Below are 18,249 nucleotides of genomic sequence, written 5' to 3'. Positions count from 1 at the left end.
GGGAGGTGATGTGCTAGAGTTTGTATCTCTGTCCAAATGCTCTCCTGCCCTATTTTTGGTGCTCTTTCCTCCTGAAAACACACCCACACCACAAGGAAGAGGAAAGCTTGTCTGCATGCTAATGAAGCTGAAAAGAAAAGGCCTTCCTTCCTCTGACAGGATGTTCTCAGGGCCTTGGGAGAGGAACTCTGCTGGTGCCCAGGGGCTGCATGTCACTTTTCCAGCACCTTCTTTCAAGATCTAATTATGGCCGAATGAAAAGAAGGAAATTAAGTCCTGCTGACCGTAGTCCTAGGAAGGGTTCGGGACAGCAGAGCTAGCCTGGCCACGCACACATGGCCCCCAGCAGCCTGTCAGGAGTGGTGGCTTTCCATTTCCTCTTTCCACCAACCCGAGTCATGGTGGCACCTGGTCCAGTGGAATGATAAGAATACCCTAAATAAAATAAAAACAGCACCCAACAGTGACTGAGACCAAGTATGCACCAGTCACTCTAATCAGTTCTGCCTTTTTATTCATTTGGCTCTTCCAGAATCTCTGGGGTCAGTACCATTATCATTACCACTTTACAGACAGGAACTGAAAAGTTTCCACAACTTGTTAAGTAGCAGAGCCCCGCATTTGCAGCCAGGAAGTCTGACAGGAAAATTCAGAATCTGTTAGTCCTTCAATGCGACATGCTACTCTGCTTTGCCAAAGAACAGAAACAGGCAGATTTTAGAGTTAGGAAGAGCAGTTAGAAAGCCAAATCCAAATTCTGGCTTTACTATAGACTGTTCATATGGTTTTTAGAAAGTCAGCTAACCTTTATAAGACTCTGCTTCATCTGCAAAATATAGGTAGCCATAATAACTCCCAAAATTAGTGTGAGTCTAATAGACAATTAATGTAAAGAGCACGGCCCCTAGTTAAGTGTTCAACAGAAGGTGCTATTACTAATGATAAAAAATCCCATTATCTCTTAACACTCATTTCTGCATTGTACAGTGTGTGTGTCCATGCAAACTATACTTAAAGGAGTTATATGGATAGAGAAGGAGAAATGAAGAATAGAATAAAAGTCATCCTTCATAATTACATACATACACATACACACCACACATTTTTCCTAATATCTTCTCTAGAGGTGCCAGACACAGCAACGTAACGTTTTAATTAAGGTGTTCAATTAATACACACAAGAGCGAACTGTTGCACTAGAGTATGGAGCATTTACAGGAACTAAAAAAGCAAACATTTCAATTTGCAAGCATTGAAACATCACGGGGCACTAGCAATATCACAAGTCATGGAACCACCTTGACTTCAGTTCAATCTTTGTTCTACTAATTTACAGTTATATGACCTAGAGCAAGACAAGTTATTTATCTTCTGGAGCTTTAGTTTCCCTCATTTATAAAATGGAGTTAATTATGCCCAGTAGTTAATATTAATGACTATAGTACCTATTAAGGTTTATAATGATGACAATATGTATAAAACACCTGGTCTCTTGTAGATGCTCTATAAATGGCAGCCAAATTATAATCATTATTGTGCCTTTATGTCCTCAGTCATAGTCACACCAGAAGTCAACCACAGTTTCCATTTGGTTTCCATGAATCTTACAGGGACATCTTATTATAATCACCTACCAATTACTTGAGTCTCTCCAGAACTTACCCAAAGACAGGGTTTAAAAATTCATGAATTTTATAGCTTTCTTTGATTAGTTACAAAGAGAATTAAGTTAGGAAACAATCTCTGTTTAAGTCATTGCAAGTAAGTGTTTTATTAATTTTGAGTGCAAATTAACTTATAGTTTTAATTAATTATATGTTTTTAAGTCTTAATTAGATTTTAATTAAATTTCTTAAAAGTCTCGAAGGAAGTATTTCTCTCTGTGTTTCAGTCATAGCCTTTTAGGCACCAGGTTGGCTGGCTGAAAGACTGAATACTGAATTTTCTGTATGTGGTCTTTAAAATATATACATACACTCACTCTCTCTCAAACATGGATAAACTAGGGAAGGAAAGTTTGGGAGAAGTCAGAGAAAACAGTAAGAAAAGAAGTCAAGAGAGCCACTGGTTACGAAAACAAGAGAGAAAAGGGGTCAAGTCAGAGTTGTCCAGGAAAGACACAAAACCTCATCTTTGAAAGAGATGCTGTGGGCACTGATTATATAATATCTGCAGAAGCGTTCTGGTCTCCTGAGAGATGGGCGCGCTATCAATACAAAATCTTAGGGTTTCTGTCTTTATAACTGAGAGATTGATATCCTTTGGTAAGATTCCATCCAGTGTAGAAGGAACACAATCGCAAGTCTGAAACAGCGCTTTCCCCAACACAAAAGTTTTCTTCCAGTGTGCGCTGTTCCATGCAAAACAGCTCATTTTTAAAGCTTAGTTCCAGTCTCTTAAAGATCCTTGGTTACAAGCCATGGGAAAGGATATCATGTGACGGAGGCCTGGTCCCTTCTAAGTGACACAGGAAATGTCCTGCTACAATCCCCCTCAGTGAAGGGGACACAGCACCATCTGGCAGTCAGAAGAATTTGTGCTAGAAACAGAGAGGATACCATGCTCTCGTTTTGCAACTAACTTTCCCTTGTGAAAATATTTTAAGGTGACAATTAATGGATAGAGCAGTTAAATTCCTGCGAAGGTTGAAAAGCAGGCTGTAAGAGTAAAAACTTAAGTTTAAAAGAAAAAAAAGCTAACTAGAACACAGAAAATGTTTTTGCTGTCCCTCCACTATCACTTATTACGATCTTTAGACTAGGATTGCTGAAAGGTGGGTAACATCGTATTATGAATATTATAATTAGAACATATAATATGCCAATGACTTGAAATATTTAGTCACTTACCATGTCAGCAGAAGAAACAGTTTGCAAATCCTCAGGAGCCAATGTGGTATCATTAGACACTGAGATATTAACTGTAAGAAAAAGACCATCTTTTACTATAAAAAGAAGTAAATAAGATTAAAATGACCTATATGCATAATTAGGAATCTCAAAAAAAACTTCAATAACAACATAAAGACACAATTAACTTTTTTAAAATTGTAACTGTATTCACCTTTAACCTGGGTAAAATAAGCAAAATTTGGACATATCTGTTGTGCTCTAATCTGATAAGAAACAGTAACAAATATTTAAGGAGATAGAATTGTAATTTGTTTGAGAAAACCAAAAACTTCTGTTACTAAAAGGCACTCTTTTGCCTAGTAGGAAAAAAAAAAGGCTGTTAATACATCAGGAAGTTGATCGCTGGCTTCATGTGTGGTCAGATCTCATAAATGGAAGAATTATTAACTGATCTTAGAATTTTGGAAATTTGGATTTCACATGAGAAAGTATGTCTTCACAAAACATGTGCAAACAATGAAGTACTACATAATAAATTATATAAATACAATGGGCATGAATATTTAATGTTTAAATTATTTTCATACACAATGGCATCATTTGTCGGTTAAGATGTCACCTGCAGAAGAAACTAATTTCTTAAACCAACCCTCCTCTTTGAAATATGTCATTGTTTTCTATTTCTGAGCCTAAAATTAAAACATACTATTTAAAAAGTATTCTATAAAATTTTTCTTTATCAGATAAGTCTTTTTCCTATTACTTAGAGCTAGATGTATTGAAAAATAAATTGCGATGCAGAGCTATCCCTAATTTATGGAAATATTATGAAATAACACCATTAACTTTTTGTCTTGGAGGATCACAAAGCTCATTGAACATCCAAACTGGTAATCACTGCTTGGTCCCAGAGCATTCCCCTCCATGCCGGCCCCAAACTCCTGGCCTGTCTTGTTATTTTGCCATGTTTTAAGTACCGTCTATATAAACTTTTCAGGAGAAACAAATTTATTTGACTGTTGAAATTTATAACATGAGACCCCTGAAAGAAAAATAAAAGGGATATGTCTCATTCATTCCTTTTTCCCATAATCTTCCCAGTCTGGTACTTAACTAACAGGAACTCAAAAATACCTTCTTTTTTTTTTTTTTTTTGGTATTTTTAGGGCCGCACTGGCAGCATATAGAAGTTCCCAGGCTAGGGATCAAATTGGAGCCGCATCCAGGGGCCTACACCACAGCCACAGCAACGTGGGATCCAAGCTGCGTCTGAGACCTACACCACAGCTCACACAACACTGGATCCTTAACCCACTGAGTGAAGCCAGGGATAGAACCTGCACCCTCATGGATCCTAGCTAGATTTGTTTCTGCTGAGTCATGACGGGAACTCCTGGAATTGTTAAACATTTAACCTAAAGCTAGCTGATGCCAGGGCTTTCCTAATTCAGCAGTAAAACAAGCACATATTTAAACTCTGTTTTCTTATCCCTTATGTTTCATTGCACGTCATAGAAACAATCAAAATAGGTTAAAGGAAACAGTAGGACAAAACATGAACCTATTCCCCAAAGGAAGATATTAGTAAATGATTATAAATAAAACCTCGAATTCTTTTACTACTTCATTCTAAAAAGCTCAAAGCACATTTTCTTATGTCATGCGCTCACTTAAAAATATGCAAGAGCACATAACAGGTATAGCTTTATATCTGTTTCATGCTGGATGGGTCTCTGAGGCAAGATAGGCCCAGTTTCTTCCCCAGGGTTAGAGTCAACCAAAACCTTGTTCATTCTTCTTTCTTTCCTATCCAGCATTTTTATTCATCAAAATCAAGACAATCTATGTGGCCCCAGAATTCAAGGTGGGATCACATTCAGCAATGTCTGATGACGCAGATCTCAACTGTAAAATGAAATGCCTGACCTGTTCCAACCATTTGCAGGAAAACAGCATATGCGAAATCAAAGGCACTAGTTAGATGGTGTCGGAGTAGCTTTCCCCCCAAGCTAAATTCTTTAATGCAGTTTTATGAGCTTCCTGTCACAAGAGAGTGAAGGTCTTTTGGCAACATGCTTTCTGCATGAAAACAAGGAGTGAGAAGGGAGGAAGAAGATATCCCCGGCTCTTTCTTTGCAAAATGAATGACAGATAAAAAAGATCATGAGTGAACATGGATTCCAAGCTGAGTTTTTAGTAAGTAACTGCTCTTGAGTTCTGGATTCATGTCAATGCGCTCAACTAAATTCCTTTTACCTTTCAGTTTTCCTCCAAGACAAGCTATGAAAGAACACTGGTTCTCAGAATCCCAAAAGACCTGTTTCAAAAGGCCAGCAAGAAGTATTTTTCCTATTTAGTTTATTAAGCAGCTGCTGCAAGAGAAAGACTTCACAATAAATACATAAATAGGCACTTCCACAAATACATACTGGCAGAATATGATAAAGCCCATAAATGAGATTAAAAGCTAATTTCTTGAAGCTCACCGAAGAGAAAATGATCAATTCCCATTGGGAACTTGGTCTATAAGCGCCCTTGGTCACCACTTGGATCCAGACAAATACAGTGCAAATATTTCAGCAACCAACTGCAGAATGATCTGGGTCTATAGAATTCGTAATATTCTCAATTAGGATTCTGGAAAGGTGAAATGGAAAAGCCAAAACACTGCACTTTGTCTGCTTTCACTATTTGCTCAGCCCCACAGCTTATGAAGCAAAGAAACACTTTGCCCTAGGAATCTAGCTGAGAATGAGCCAACTGCCACCAGGTTAGTCTGTGTCCCCTACTTAGTTTCAGGGAATTTCCACAGGTTGATCACTTTATATTTCTTGGATTTTCACTTCTTGATGCTCCTTTGCATGTATCAAATTCTAGCTGATTCTCTGGAATGGAGGGATGAACACTATGAGTAATAGATGTTTAAAAATGTGTCTGTGAGTTTTCCATCTTAAAGTGGCTTATTTCTTCTTTATGTTTAAGGAGAGATCTAGAGAAGGAACAGCTGCAGAAAAAGGAGGTAACTGCCACCCATCAACATCAGCATACCCCCTTCGTAGGGAAGGTCAGCTGTACTCTTTAAGGCTATTCTTCATCCTCTAGTGACCTGGCATCAGGAACTATGCCATGAAGCCTCTGCCTTACACATCAGCAGAAATGGTACCATTGAAACATGCACAAAGCCCTCTTGAGGCTAAAAGGTCAAATATGAGCAACAATCAGCCACCGAGGCAGAGCTGCTTGCTGTGATGCACCACCACACCACAGGGTGGAGAAAGGAGGACCTGGAGAATTGTGTTGGATTTCTGGAGCACAGTGTCCCCAACACCCGCTATATAATCTTGAGGAAATTACTCCACTCCTCTTGACCAGAGACAGGTTCCACGTAGGTGAAACTGGATTCAACAACATCCATCTCAAAAGGTTACCATGTAGATTAAATAAGACAATATAGGCAAAACTGCTTGCACCAGTGTTCAGAACTAGGTAAGAGCCAAATAAATGGTACCTAAGATTACTATTTGTTTCTTGACCTAGACAAAAGCAGAATTTCACACCAGGAAGAATGTCTGCTACCTCGCAAGGTTTATGTAATGATCGAATACATAATAGTATTGTAATTATATATATATATATATATATATAGTTTATTAAAATCCACTAGTAAGATATCTGGCATTTGGATGGTGCTTAATAAATGTTAGTCAAATCTGAATTTAAACTTTCAACTTAGCTTCTTGGGGTGGAAGTGATTAACCTGCTCTGAATAAGAAAAACATTAAGAGTATTCTCCGTGATAATGAAACAATGGTTTATTCCATTCTATTTAAGCAACACTCAAGGCAACCTAGTAACTGGAAAATAGATGAATAGCCTCTTACCTGCATGGCCATGTCAGATTTACCCAAGGGTTCTAGATAACTTGAGCAAAAAAAGTACCTCATGATGAAGTCAAATATTTATGCTTTAAGTTTCTAGATCAAAAAAAGGGATCAATAAAAGTTTTAGTAGGGATGATGAAAGCTTTAGTAGGGATGACTAAGTGAATGATGAAAATTTGGGGAGAAGTGGCTCTTGAGAAATTATCTGTCACTATCTCGCCTTAAGTCTTAAAGTTAATATAAAGTTTTTATTCACTGTTTCTTGATATTACCCTTTTTGTTTTCCTAAGTATTTTTTACCAAGCTTCATGCTTGAGATATCGCTATCAGGAGACAAGTTCAAGTTATGATGTTCTTAATCCACGGACACTTTATTCACTCCACACTCACCTATTGACTCTGCACTGGAGCTGAACTACTACCTGGTATTAAGCTGGATATATTTAGGCACTACTTTCACAAAAACTTCTCTTCCATACCCACCCCTCATTACATCTAGGATGTGCATAAACATCATTCTGGGAAATATTTTCCAAATCTGGGTTTTATACAAACCCAGAGCTAGAGAATTATCCATGTCTGGTGATTATCCAAAATCATTGCTTCTCCTTTTCCAATTTCTGCATTAGACAGACGCTGCCACAGTTTAGGTTAGGTTCAATAAAAGGTCACTAAAAATGATGAGCCTTTCAAATGTCTATAGTTTTCTCAAACAAACATGTTACCATGAGTGACAAAATGTTAGCTGTGCTGGGGAAGTGTCTTGGCAAATGCAAGTTTAAGTAACACTACACCAGAAGGCCTTGCACCTCCTGTTTAACACTCAACCTAAGATCTGAACCTACTTTATAATTCAAAGACAGAATGACATACAGTAAAAAAATTGCATAGCATATGATGCAGGACATGGCAGGTGCATTAAGTTTATTTTTATGTCTTAATTTTCTTTTAATGGCTAATTATGAAGTACACATTGCCCATAATACAGGACCGACCACAGAAGACACAATCCAGTAGCTCTTTTTAATGGTTATAACATATCAGTGGATAGCATTTATTAAGATAATGGAAAAATTATATTAAAAATGGCTATGAAGTCCCACCCTAGTGACACCAGGAAGCCTCCTCATGCTGGAAATGAACCAAGGTGTGGCAATGGAAGCCAGGCTTACTTCCATTCACTTGATCTGGACTGAGAGTTTCATACCAGGGAAAAGGCCATGTTTCACTTAGAAATACTATAGACAATGATGCACTTGGTGCCTGAGAAAGGCTTTATTCCTCTTAATCATTCATCCATTATTAAGCATGTTCTCCCTGGAACAGTCAACACTAAATCAATACAATATATCCTTTCTGTTAAGAGTAAAATATAGTGTCTATCCCCTTGAGGCAATTTTGCTTGCCTTCCTAATTTGTTTAGAATATTTAGCAAGCCTATTTACTTTTTCCTTCCAGATACAAAACCAACACCTGGTAAGAAAATTTCTTTTGACGTTTTCCAAAATATTAACATGCCCTTGAGTGGATAGTCACTGCAACCTTGACACATTAAGGAAATGAACACCCGTATTAGAGTAGAAATTAAGTTCTAACGTCTAGGGCAAATGAATTTCTGACCAAGTCAAGAAAATAATTAACACTATTTTAAAAGCAACACATTTTATAAAAAGCAATGTGTGTATGTGTATATATGTGTATGTTCGACCTCACTGCAAGTAACACAATTCTTAAAAAGCAATGAACTATAGCTTCCGTAAATTTTTCCTGATGGCAGAGGGGAAGGAGAAAAGGCAGGAGAAGAAAGGGAAGGAGAAGGGAAGGAGGAAAGTTTACATCCTGTCTCCTGTTTTCAAAATTTGAGCACTTATGTTTTTTAATGCAGTAGATAGATTCTTCTTAGAACGAGACATCACACCTTTAGGACGTTAAAGCCTTTTCCTACATGATTATGCATAGTATTCTATAGTTTTGTAGTATGAGATTAGGAAGAGTAGTTAAATGATCTAACTATGACACACAGAGTGCCTTAACATTTTCCCCTTAAACATCGCTTCCCTATTTCTTATTTATCTACAACAGTACCTTAGTTTTTGGTTTTTTGTTTGTTTGCTGGTTGGTAAACTTCCAGTGGAAGCCTAATCAAGATCTTTTTCCAGGAGTTCCTGTTGTGGCTCAGTGGTTAAGGAATCTGACTAGGAACCATGAGGTTGCAGGTTCGATCCCTGCCCTTGCTCAGTGGGTTAACGATCCGGCATTGCTGTGAGCTGTGGTGTAGGTTGCAGATGTGGCTCAGATCCCGCGTTGCTGTGGCTCTGGCATAGGCTGGCGGCTACAGCTCCGATTCGACCCCTAGCCTGGGAACCTCCATATGCTGTGTGAGCGGCCCAAGAAATAACAAAAAGGCAAAAAAAAAAAAAGATCTTTTTCCAGGAAAATTTCAGAGGGAGTTAAATGTTTGAGCCCCTTTAAAAGAATACAAGGAAGGGAGTTCCCATGGTGGCACAGTGGAAATGAACCTAACACCCATGAGGACACAGGTTCGATCCCTGGCCTCGCTCAGTGGGTTAAGGATCCCATATTGCCGCAAGCTGTGGTATAGGTCGCAGACACGCCTCGGATCCCATGTTGCTGTAGCTGTGGTGTAGGCCAGTGGCTACGGCTCTGATTCGACCCCTAGCCTGAGAATTTTCATACATCGTAGGGGCGGCCCTAAAAATACAAAAAAATAAATAATTTTAAAAATACTACAAAGAGCTTAAACTGCTAGAGCATCTTTTATGCGACAATAAAAAATGAGAAAAAGAACAAATTTTTACTCTGTTAGGTGCCAAACAATTTTGCACACTATTTCATTTAATCCTTACAGCAACCTCTAAGAGTAAGTATAATTACTAACCCAGCTCACAGATTATGAAACAAAGAGATTAGGAAATGAGCCTAGCCTAGGGTCACAGTGCAAACTAGAGCTAAAATTCAAACTCAGTTTCCTTTACTCCAAAGCACTTACTCTTTACGCTTTATCACACTAAAAATTTTCTAAATTGGGATGCTGGTGATGAAATGAAATACTGTGAATTGTTCTTCAAATGGATTTTTTCAGTTTTCACTTTGGGCTTCTGAACCATATCATTTCTTGCTTATATACTTCTGCTATGTAACCATCAAGGCACAGTGAGAAACAGAACACCTACTACCTCCATGTTAATTAATAACTATCCTATTTCTAAGAAAAGTGAATGTTTAGCACAAAAACTATGGGCTACAAACCTGACTGATATGTCAAATTTCATGGCTAACTTTCCTCACAGCAACTGCAAACTAAGCTTCAAGAAACGAAGTGTGCGACTTGGGTTACTGAGTAAAAGATGGGAGCAGGAAGCAGGGATGGAAAAGTGCCTTTTCAGAAGAGGAAACACGGGAGGTGATCAAGTTTCATGGAAGCAAGTGAGAACAAGAAAGATGAAGACGGGAGGAGAAAGAAGAGCTGTCTTGACAAAACACCAAAACTCCATAATATTATTGTGGCCATGAATACAGTTTTCTTAGGGATTCAGCGGCCCCTGTGTCCTTTCCTGTAAAATTGTTTCTCAGTTTGCAAAGACACGATTCCATCCGTGCAGTTTCTGGTTCATCGTTACATACTGTCCCAGTGTTGAAAAACAAGTCATTCGCCAGTTTAAATATTACTGACTCATCGATTGAATTCTTTTACTAAGAGTGCATGTTGCGATGAAAGGCCGATCTTTTGTTGTTTTTAGAAGACTTACTCTAGGTGTACATGCAACTCTATTATTCTACCGCTCTCATTTTTCAGTTTTTTATCATGAGGCACTAAATTTATGATGGATTGATGCAGTAAAATATTGAGGCTGTAGGAGAGATACACAGTCATTAATCTTAAAAGGGTTTTTTAAAACATGAGATTATCATGAAAATGTAAATATCCATTTGCCTTTTTCCATATCTGAAAGAGGTTTTATCTCCATAGGTTTTAAATAATTCTCAAGTACATATCTTTCCTGAGTGCCACTCATCTGAGCAACTCTAAAATTACAGGGTCAACCAACAGTCTTATTCCAGAATGAGCTACCTGCCTGGTGTTTGTTCGGAAGACAGGAGGAGGGAGACTGCTTTGCTCGTTCTAGCACTCATACTTAGGAACCCTACATTTTATTTTATTATTTCATTTTTTTGGCTGCTCCAGCAGCACATAAAATCTCTTGGGCCAGGGATCAAACCCCCGCCACAGCAGTGACAATGCCAGGTCCTCAACCCATTGGCCCCCAAGGGAACTCCCAACATTTTAACAAATAAGAGCACTAATGATGGTCATTAAATGGATAACATTTACTTATTAGAAAGTATGCTAATACTTTGTCTCTAAGATCTCATTTTTTTCTTCAAAACAATTCTGTAAGGTAGGGACTATTATTAACCCCATTTTACAGATGAGGAAGATGAGGCAGAGCTACTTTGGGAAAAAGGAACTTGCCCAAAATCATCCTCTGGGCATTAGCCAAGTGGGACTTGAATACAAGATTTTCTGCCTTCAGAGCTCTGCTGCATTGCTTTCCTGGTACCCACAGAGGAATGGGAACTGTCAGAATCCTTCTAAGACAGCTCTGAGCTACTCAGAACAGACTTTTTTTTTGGCCCCAGTGTGCAGCACTTGATGTGAGATCTCAGTTCCCACACGAGGGACTGAACCTGGGCCATAGCAGTGAAAGCACGGAGTCCTAACTACTAGACCACCAGGGAACTCCCAAGACTTCTGACACAACCTGGGGAAGAGGGTCAAAGGAAAAGTCATGTCGCTTCAGCCAGCACTTGCCATGCCTGGGTTAAATCAGTCCAAGCCTCAACACCAGTTTCTCAAGAAAACAGAGGTCCTTCCTGGGAGGAAGATTATATGTAAAATCTTCATTGTATTTTCCACAATGAAAACGCATTCAGATATGCCTTCCCTGGTTTCCTATGACCTGCTCAGCCAGCATCCAATGAAAGCAAGTTTCCAACGGCCTCAGGCAGGGGTGAGGCTGACACCAGGGACATCTTCTTTGTGACAGGTAAGCTGACAAAGCCCTCATCTGGCTTCTGAACACCTCAAACCTCCATGCAGCAGGCAGTATTTCTTTCTTTTAGAAAATCTGAATGTACGATTACTCAGAACGCCGCAGCATACAGTTTCCCATGATAAATGAATATACAAAAATGGGCAAATAAGCAAAAAGGAAAGTTCAAAATCCCACAGTGAAATATGTCTGTGATCTTATATTTTGAACTTGTGTAGTTTGGACTTCCTCTGAAAGTCCTGAATGCATTGTTAGAGGGGGAGTTTCCTCTCCCCTCTCCCAGGAAGAGCTCTAACAGTTGTATAACAATAATATATATTTTGGGGGTTTCTCCTGGGAGCATATTTAATTTCATTTTTTAAAAAATTTTTATGGACATTCCCATTGTGGCTCAGCGGTAACAAACCTGACTAGTATCCTTGAGGACGTGGCTTCGATCCCTGGCCCCACTCAGTGGGTTCAGGATCCAGCATTGCAGTGGTCTGTGGTGTAGGTCACAGATGTGGCTCGGATCTGGCATCGCTGTGGTTGTGGCTGTGGTGTAGGCTAGCAGCTGTAGCTCTGATTTGATCCCTAGCCTGGGAACTTCCATATGCTGTAGATGCGGCCCGAAAAAGAAAAAAAAAATTAAAAGTATAGTTGATTGAAAATGTTGTGCCAATTTCTGCTGGACAGAAAGTGACCCAGTCATATATATATATATATCTATATATATCTATATATATCTCCTTTCTTGTATTTTCCTCCAGCATGATCTATCCCAAGAGACTGGACATAGTTCCCTGTGCTGTGCTGTAGCACCTCATTGCTTATCCTCTCTAAATGTAATGGTTTGCACCTACTAACTCCAAACTTCTTAGGAACACATTTAATTGATTCAAGTCATATCTATCATATATGAAGTGCTTATTCTTTTCCAAGTACTTCTTAAGTTTGGAAATATTTCTAACCAGTATACATCTTAGCAATAATCAGCTTTTATATCTACAGCATTCGTGCTGCCTGAATCTTTAAATTTCTACTTTTATACCTGTCTCTTTTTGCTTTTAAGCATGGGTTTTATTTTAATGTGAGCCAATTTTCCTTAAACAAGACAAAAGAACCAATGAGTGCAAAGCTCAACAATGCCTTATCTTTTCATCACTGTCACTGACTGAGCCATTTTTAGAGAGATTCTGTTTTTCCTCCCACCACTCAAGATGCACATGGGTCTTGTAAGTCTTTTACCAAAGCAGCAGAGTAGAATGCAGTTAGACCACCCAAATATCTGGGAGTCATCTGACACAGCCTGCACAAGCATTAAAATTCTTCACAGTATCGTTTAGGTTTCAAATTCATAAGTATTTTGCACTCCAGTCTATAATACAGTCATGTTTGTTTTACTGTAAACAGTAAGTGATTTTTCCTTTAGAATCGATAGATAAAAGTGGATATTACATGATCACACCCTACATTTAAGCCTGAGTTTACACAGCCCTCAAAACACTGCTGTGCTTCTGGTGCTACAAGATCTTAGGCAAAAAGCATGGTTTGCATATCAATTTTTACTTTAAGGGACAATGACCTGCAGCTAATAGCATAACTAAGGATCACTAGCGCTACTAGCATTTAATCGTCTGATGCAAATGTCTACCCCTCATTCTACTAAAGCAGATGTAAAGTAATTTTCCCCAAAGTGGATCTTTTTTTCCCCCAAATGCCTTTGATATTATAAAATAATGATGAATTACTCCAAGAAAAAAATTCCAAAGACCAAACTGAGCACTTTTTTGGGTGACAAAGTTCTAATGCCAACCCAGCTTCAGTACGATAAATGTTAAAGTGCTGAGACTATATAAAATTATGTTCCTTACCACAAAGTTACTTGTACGTCTTTCCTAAGTCTAGAATTTAGACTTCCTTCAAGAACATAATATCCCTTCTTTGATTTCTTTTGTTTACTTCTTTTCCTCTCCTTTCTTACTGATGTTGTCTAGCACAGATGAAGTATAAAGCTCTATCTTATTACCAGGTGACTCTAGTCTGCATTTGTTTTAATTTCATGCTTCAAATTATATAAAGTGAATGAGTATTTTGTTTAAAATAATCTGTTTAGAATTTACTTAAGGAAGAGATTCCTATAGCAATTAGAAATCAGCAAAATATGGAACAGAAGTTCAGAGGACTAGGCTTGTCTGAGCCCCAGATTTGTTAATTTAGATACCTGGCTTCCTCACCTATCAGATAAAATCAAGAATAATGTACACAAAACTTCCTTTCAAATACTGCATCTTGGGTTAATTTCAAAGTACTGAGCTAGTTATACTCCCATTCCAGCTCTTAGTTTCGCTTCCTTGTTGAATCACATGGCTAAGATAAGCTCAGGCAATGAAATTAAATTCAGCAAGATGGTTTCTCAAAGAAAATAAAAGAAACCCCTTTCCTGAGAATCATGGTACCATACTGAAAATTTGCATGGAGGCTATGGCTTCCTCCAAACACGGGTGAGCACAAACACTAACCATGATGCCCTCACCTGGGTTGGGTGGCACACAAACACAGGAAAATTGAGTGTTGTAGCCCACTTTGAAGTTGGAGTTGATGGGGTAGTAATCAGCCAACTTGATCATCTTCTTGAAAGCATCGTAGATAAAGATGAAGCTAATCAAAGAAGAGAAGCCCTCTTCGGTGAAGCGAGTGAAGTACTGAACCAAGAAGCTGGCATCGGTGGCAACCAAAATGAGACACAGGAAGGCTGACCACAGGCCAATCCAAAGGCGAAACTCCAAATAGTCAAAATTATGGTCCCTGGAAGGAAGAAAGGAAGGTATTTAGACTCCTCCTCCATGGAACACAAAGAATAATACAAAACTTCCAAATGACTGCAGAATGACTGCTAAAAATATAAGATCACTTTTAGCCACTAGAGATAAAGCTCATTCTTGATTTTATCCAAAAAGTATTACCTTCAAGGATTTGGTCTAGTGATATGAGGCTACCACAAAGAAATAATTCCAGGAGTTCCCATTGTGGCTCAGCAGTAACAGACCTGACTAGAATCCATGAGGATTTGGGTTTGATCCCTGGCCTCGCTCAGTGGTTAAGATCCGGCATTGCTGTGAGCTGTGGTGTAGGTTGCAGATGTGGCTTGGATCCAGTGTTGCTGTGGCTGTGGTGTAGGCTGGTAGCTGCGACTCTGATTCAATCCCTGACATGGCAACTTCCATATGCCACAGGTGCAGACCTAAAAAGCAAAAAGAAGTAATTCTGGAAGTTTTAGGAAAGCACATCAAAAGTAGTCATACCATGTAAATGTAAATAACTTATTAACTTTGTCATTCAAAAAATATCTTTGCCTTTGTGGCATTTACAGAATAAATGATTTGAAAGCATAACACTGGTACCCAGGATGTGCTCAATAAACATTTGTGAGCTTTTTACTGGTTAAGGAAGACACTAAGATAATTATGTTCTCTGTCCCCAAGTCACCAAGGTCTATGGAAGGAGACAAACTGATACACATAAGCACACTATAAAAGATGAAACTGTATTTAAATGTTCCCCCAGAGAGTCACAGAAGAAGGAATAACTAATTCTGGTTGGCAGGGACAGATGAAGTTGCAGAAGAAGCTCGAGGTATTTAAGGATAAGCTGGAACTTTCTGGACAGAGCAGCAAGGGGCAGGCCAAGAAGAGGAAGGAGTTACTTTAAAAAGCACGTGACATGAGACTGTGTGTGAGGCTCCCTAAGGGCCACATGCCATCAACTCGGGGAAGAGGGAACAGTTACACAGGGTACAGTTAGATCAAGAAAAGCTGCACTGTCATGTTACCACCAGATGGTACTACTCATCCTGAAGCTTGCTCACAGACAGAGTATCCTGCTGAAGCTGTCTGTGAAGACTCTTGTGACCACCTATTTTCAGTCTGTGCCTGTCCCAGAGCAATCTCAGAACAGGCCACCTACATTCTACGTAGCGCCCCCCCCCCTTTGATGCCCTTTCATTTCTTTTAAGTAAATAGCTCAAGATCCACATTTAGGAAAAGATGGGTCAAGTGTTGACATTTTACTATTTCAGACTGATTCTTTTAAAACTATGTGGAGAAGGCCTTAAAATACTTTTTGACATCTTTTGTGATGAAAAAGCAGATAGTAGTCATATTTCTGTAGAAGAAAAAAATAAATCAAGGATCACTGTATGTCTGAGGCTTTATGGCCTTGCTTTTAGACAATGAGTTTCTGATAACTATACAAATTTTAATGCTTTCCCAAAGATGTTGTACCGACACTCTCACCACCAACAACCCAGTCTGGACCACCAAGACGTCTTTGCCTGATGCTAATGAGAACCTCCTTACTAATATCCATGCTTGCCCTGCTCACAGCCAAGAAGACCTTTTCAAATGTAAATCAGATGTCCCAGTTTAAAATCTTTTGGTGGCTTCAGACTGCTCTTAGAAGAAAATTCCAATTCTCTACCTAGCAGAGTGTCCAGCATACAGAGGGGTTTCCATAAAGACCTGCTAGACAAATTAAGGCAAGCCTGCAGGGGGGGACTTAATGGAGACAGTTACTGTCATTGGCCTCTGAGCTATCACAGGTAACCAGGTGATGACCAAGTGAAATTGTTACTGGATATTAGAATTAAAAGTTGCTTAGACTTTGTATGTCAACTTGGCTGTGCCACAGGTGCCCGGATAATTGGCCACACATTGTTCTGGGTGTTTAAAGGTGGGTTTGATGAGCTTGACATTTACTCAATGTTAGACCTGGCAGACTTCGAGTAAAGCTGAGGGCTTTCTATAAGGAAGTGGGTCTCATCCAATTAATTCTTCAACTGAATGGAACAGAAAGACCAGCTTCCTTCAAGCAAGAGAAGACTCTCCACCTGCTGTGTAACACAGGCTCCTCCCAGCTATCCAGCAGACAGCCCTGGACCTTGAACTGAAACATCAGTTCTCCCTGGTCCCCAGGGGCCGGCCCACCCTGCAGGTTTTGGACTCTGCAGTTTCTATAACCATGTGAGCCAATTCCTTATCACAAATCTCTTAAAGATGCATGTACATATCCTCTTGGTTCTGTTTCTCTAGAGAAGCCCAGTACAGACACCAATTAGTCCAATAGGCCTCGCATGATGGATGAAGACACCAAGGCCAATGGAAACAAAGCATTAATCCACCAATGCCAAGACTTTAATGGTGGTGTTGGACCAGAAACCAAACCTCTGTACTCTTGGACTGGTCCTTTTAAAAATGATACCATGGCTCCTCCTGTCCAATTTGTATTTAGCTCATGATGAGGTGGCCTTAAAGTCACGGTCCTCTGTTTCCTTCTTGCCCCATCACGCCAACTGGAATCCATCACCAAAGCAGGAGATGTGACACACCTGGTGGCAGGTTAACCTCCACAGATTTCCTGAAATCTTCCTGAAGACATCTTTTGCATCCCCTCCCCGTTCCCTTTAGGCCTGGAACCCCAGGGTTTAATCCTCAGCATGTCTTCTGAGATAAGAGGCTCTAGAAAAGCTAAATTCTAGGAATTTGAGATCATTCACATCATCACACAACGAGTCCGTCTCCAAGTCAAAGCTCAGCAACAGTTTTATTACCTCTGAGCCAATAGATTTTTTCCTTAAAACAAAGTTTTAAACAATTACCTAGTTTTGTTTCCCTAACAAGATGAAAGTTAGAGCCATGTTAATTTGTTCTGAGAATGCTAATGGTTGTTTACAAAATTGATATTTACAGGACAGGATAAGAAACAAATCTAATCACTAGCTAATGGTCAGGAACACTATCGGAGTGAGTACAAAGGGGAAAAAATGCACATATAAATTTAAATCTTAGGACCTAAACAATATACCAGAATAGCTGCTGTAAAATCCTTAAATGCCCCTAGAGTAGCTCTGTAAGAATAATCCAAATGAAATCACTAATACCGAGCGCACTCCATTAGGAAACTGGTATGTTTACAGCAGCAAGAAGAAAGAAGAATAAAAGATGAGAAACTTTCCTAAACACTAATGACTACAATAAAAGGCAATGTTACAGCCAATAAAACTATCAGTCCCCTTGGTGCCAAGTTTAAATGCTAATTAAGTTATAAAAAGTTACAAGTTATAAAAAGGAATTGGAAATGATAGCAGAGACCAAAGAAATTATGGTGAATTAGAAGGAGAAAATGGGTATATATCCTTTCGGTAAGTGTTTCCAGATTTTTTTTTTTTTTTTACACCACAGGGCCAGACCTGTGGTGTATGGAGGTTCCCAGGCTAGGGGTCGAATCAGAGCTGTAGATGCCAGCCTATACCACAGCCACAGCAACCCCAGATCCAAGCCGAGTCTGCGATCTACACCACAGCTCACAGCAATGATGGATCCTCAAGCCACTGAATGGGGCCAGGGATCAAACCTGCATCTTTGTGGATCCTAGTCGGGATCGTTAACCACTGAGCGATGAAGG

The 18,249-nt window shown here is 39.2% G+C and overlaps 1 protein-coding gene across 2 annotated transcripts in view; it reads right to left on the bottom strand.

The window, feature by feature from the left end:
* Window positions 1-18,249, bottom strand: part of SLC4A4 (solute carrier family 4 member 4) — a 342,726-nt gene that overhangs the window by 61,790 nt on the left and 262,687 nt on the right. For both annotated transcript variants that reach the window (XM_047798372.1, XM_047798373.1), the window contains exons 14-15: window positions 14,324-14,595; window positions 2,850-2,920 (exon numbers count right to left, since the gene is read on the bottom strand). In XM_047798372.1, coding sequence (XP_047654328.1) covers window positions 2,850-2,920; window positions 14,324-14,595 — 343 coding nt within the window. The remainder of the gene's footprint in view (window positions 1-2,849; window positions 2,921-14,323; window positions 14,596-18,249) is intronic.

The sequence above is a fragment of the Phacochoerus africanus genome, chromosome 10 (assembly GCF_016906955.1).
Source record: "Phacochoerus africanus isolate WHEZ1 chromosome 10, ROS_Pafr_v1, whole genome shotgun sequence".
Lineage (NCBI taxonomy): Eukaryota > Metazoa > Chordata > Mammalia > Artiodactyla > Suidae > Phacochoerus > Phacochoerus africanus.
The sequence above is the reverse complement of the archived record's forward strand: the minus strand, read 5'-3'. Positions and strand labels throughout refer to the sequence as shown.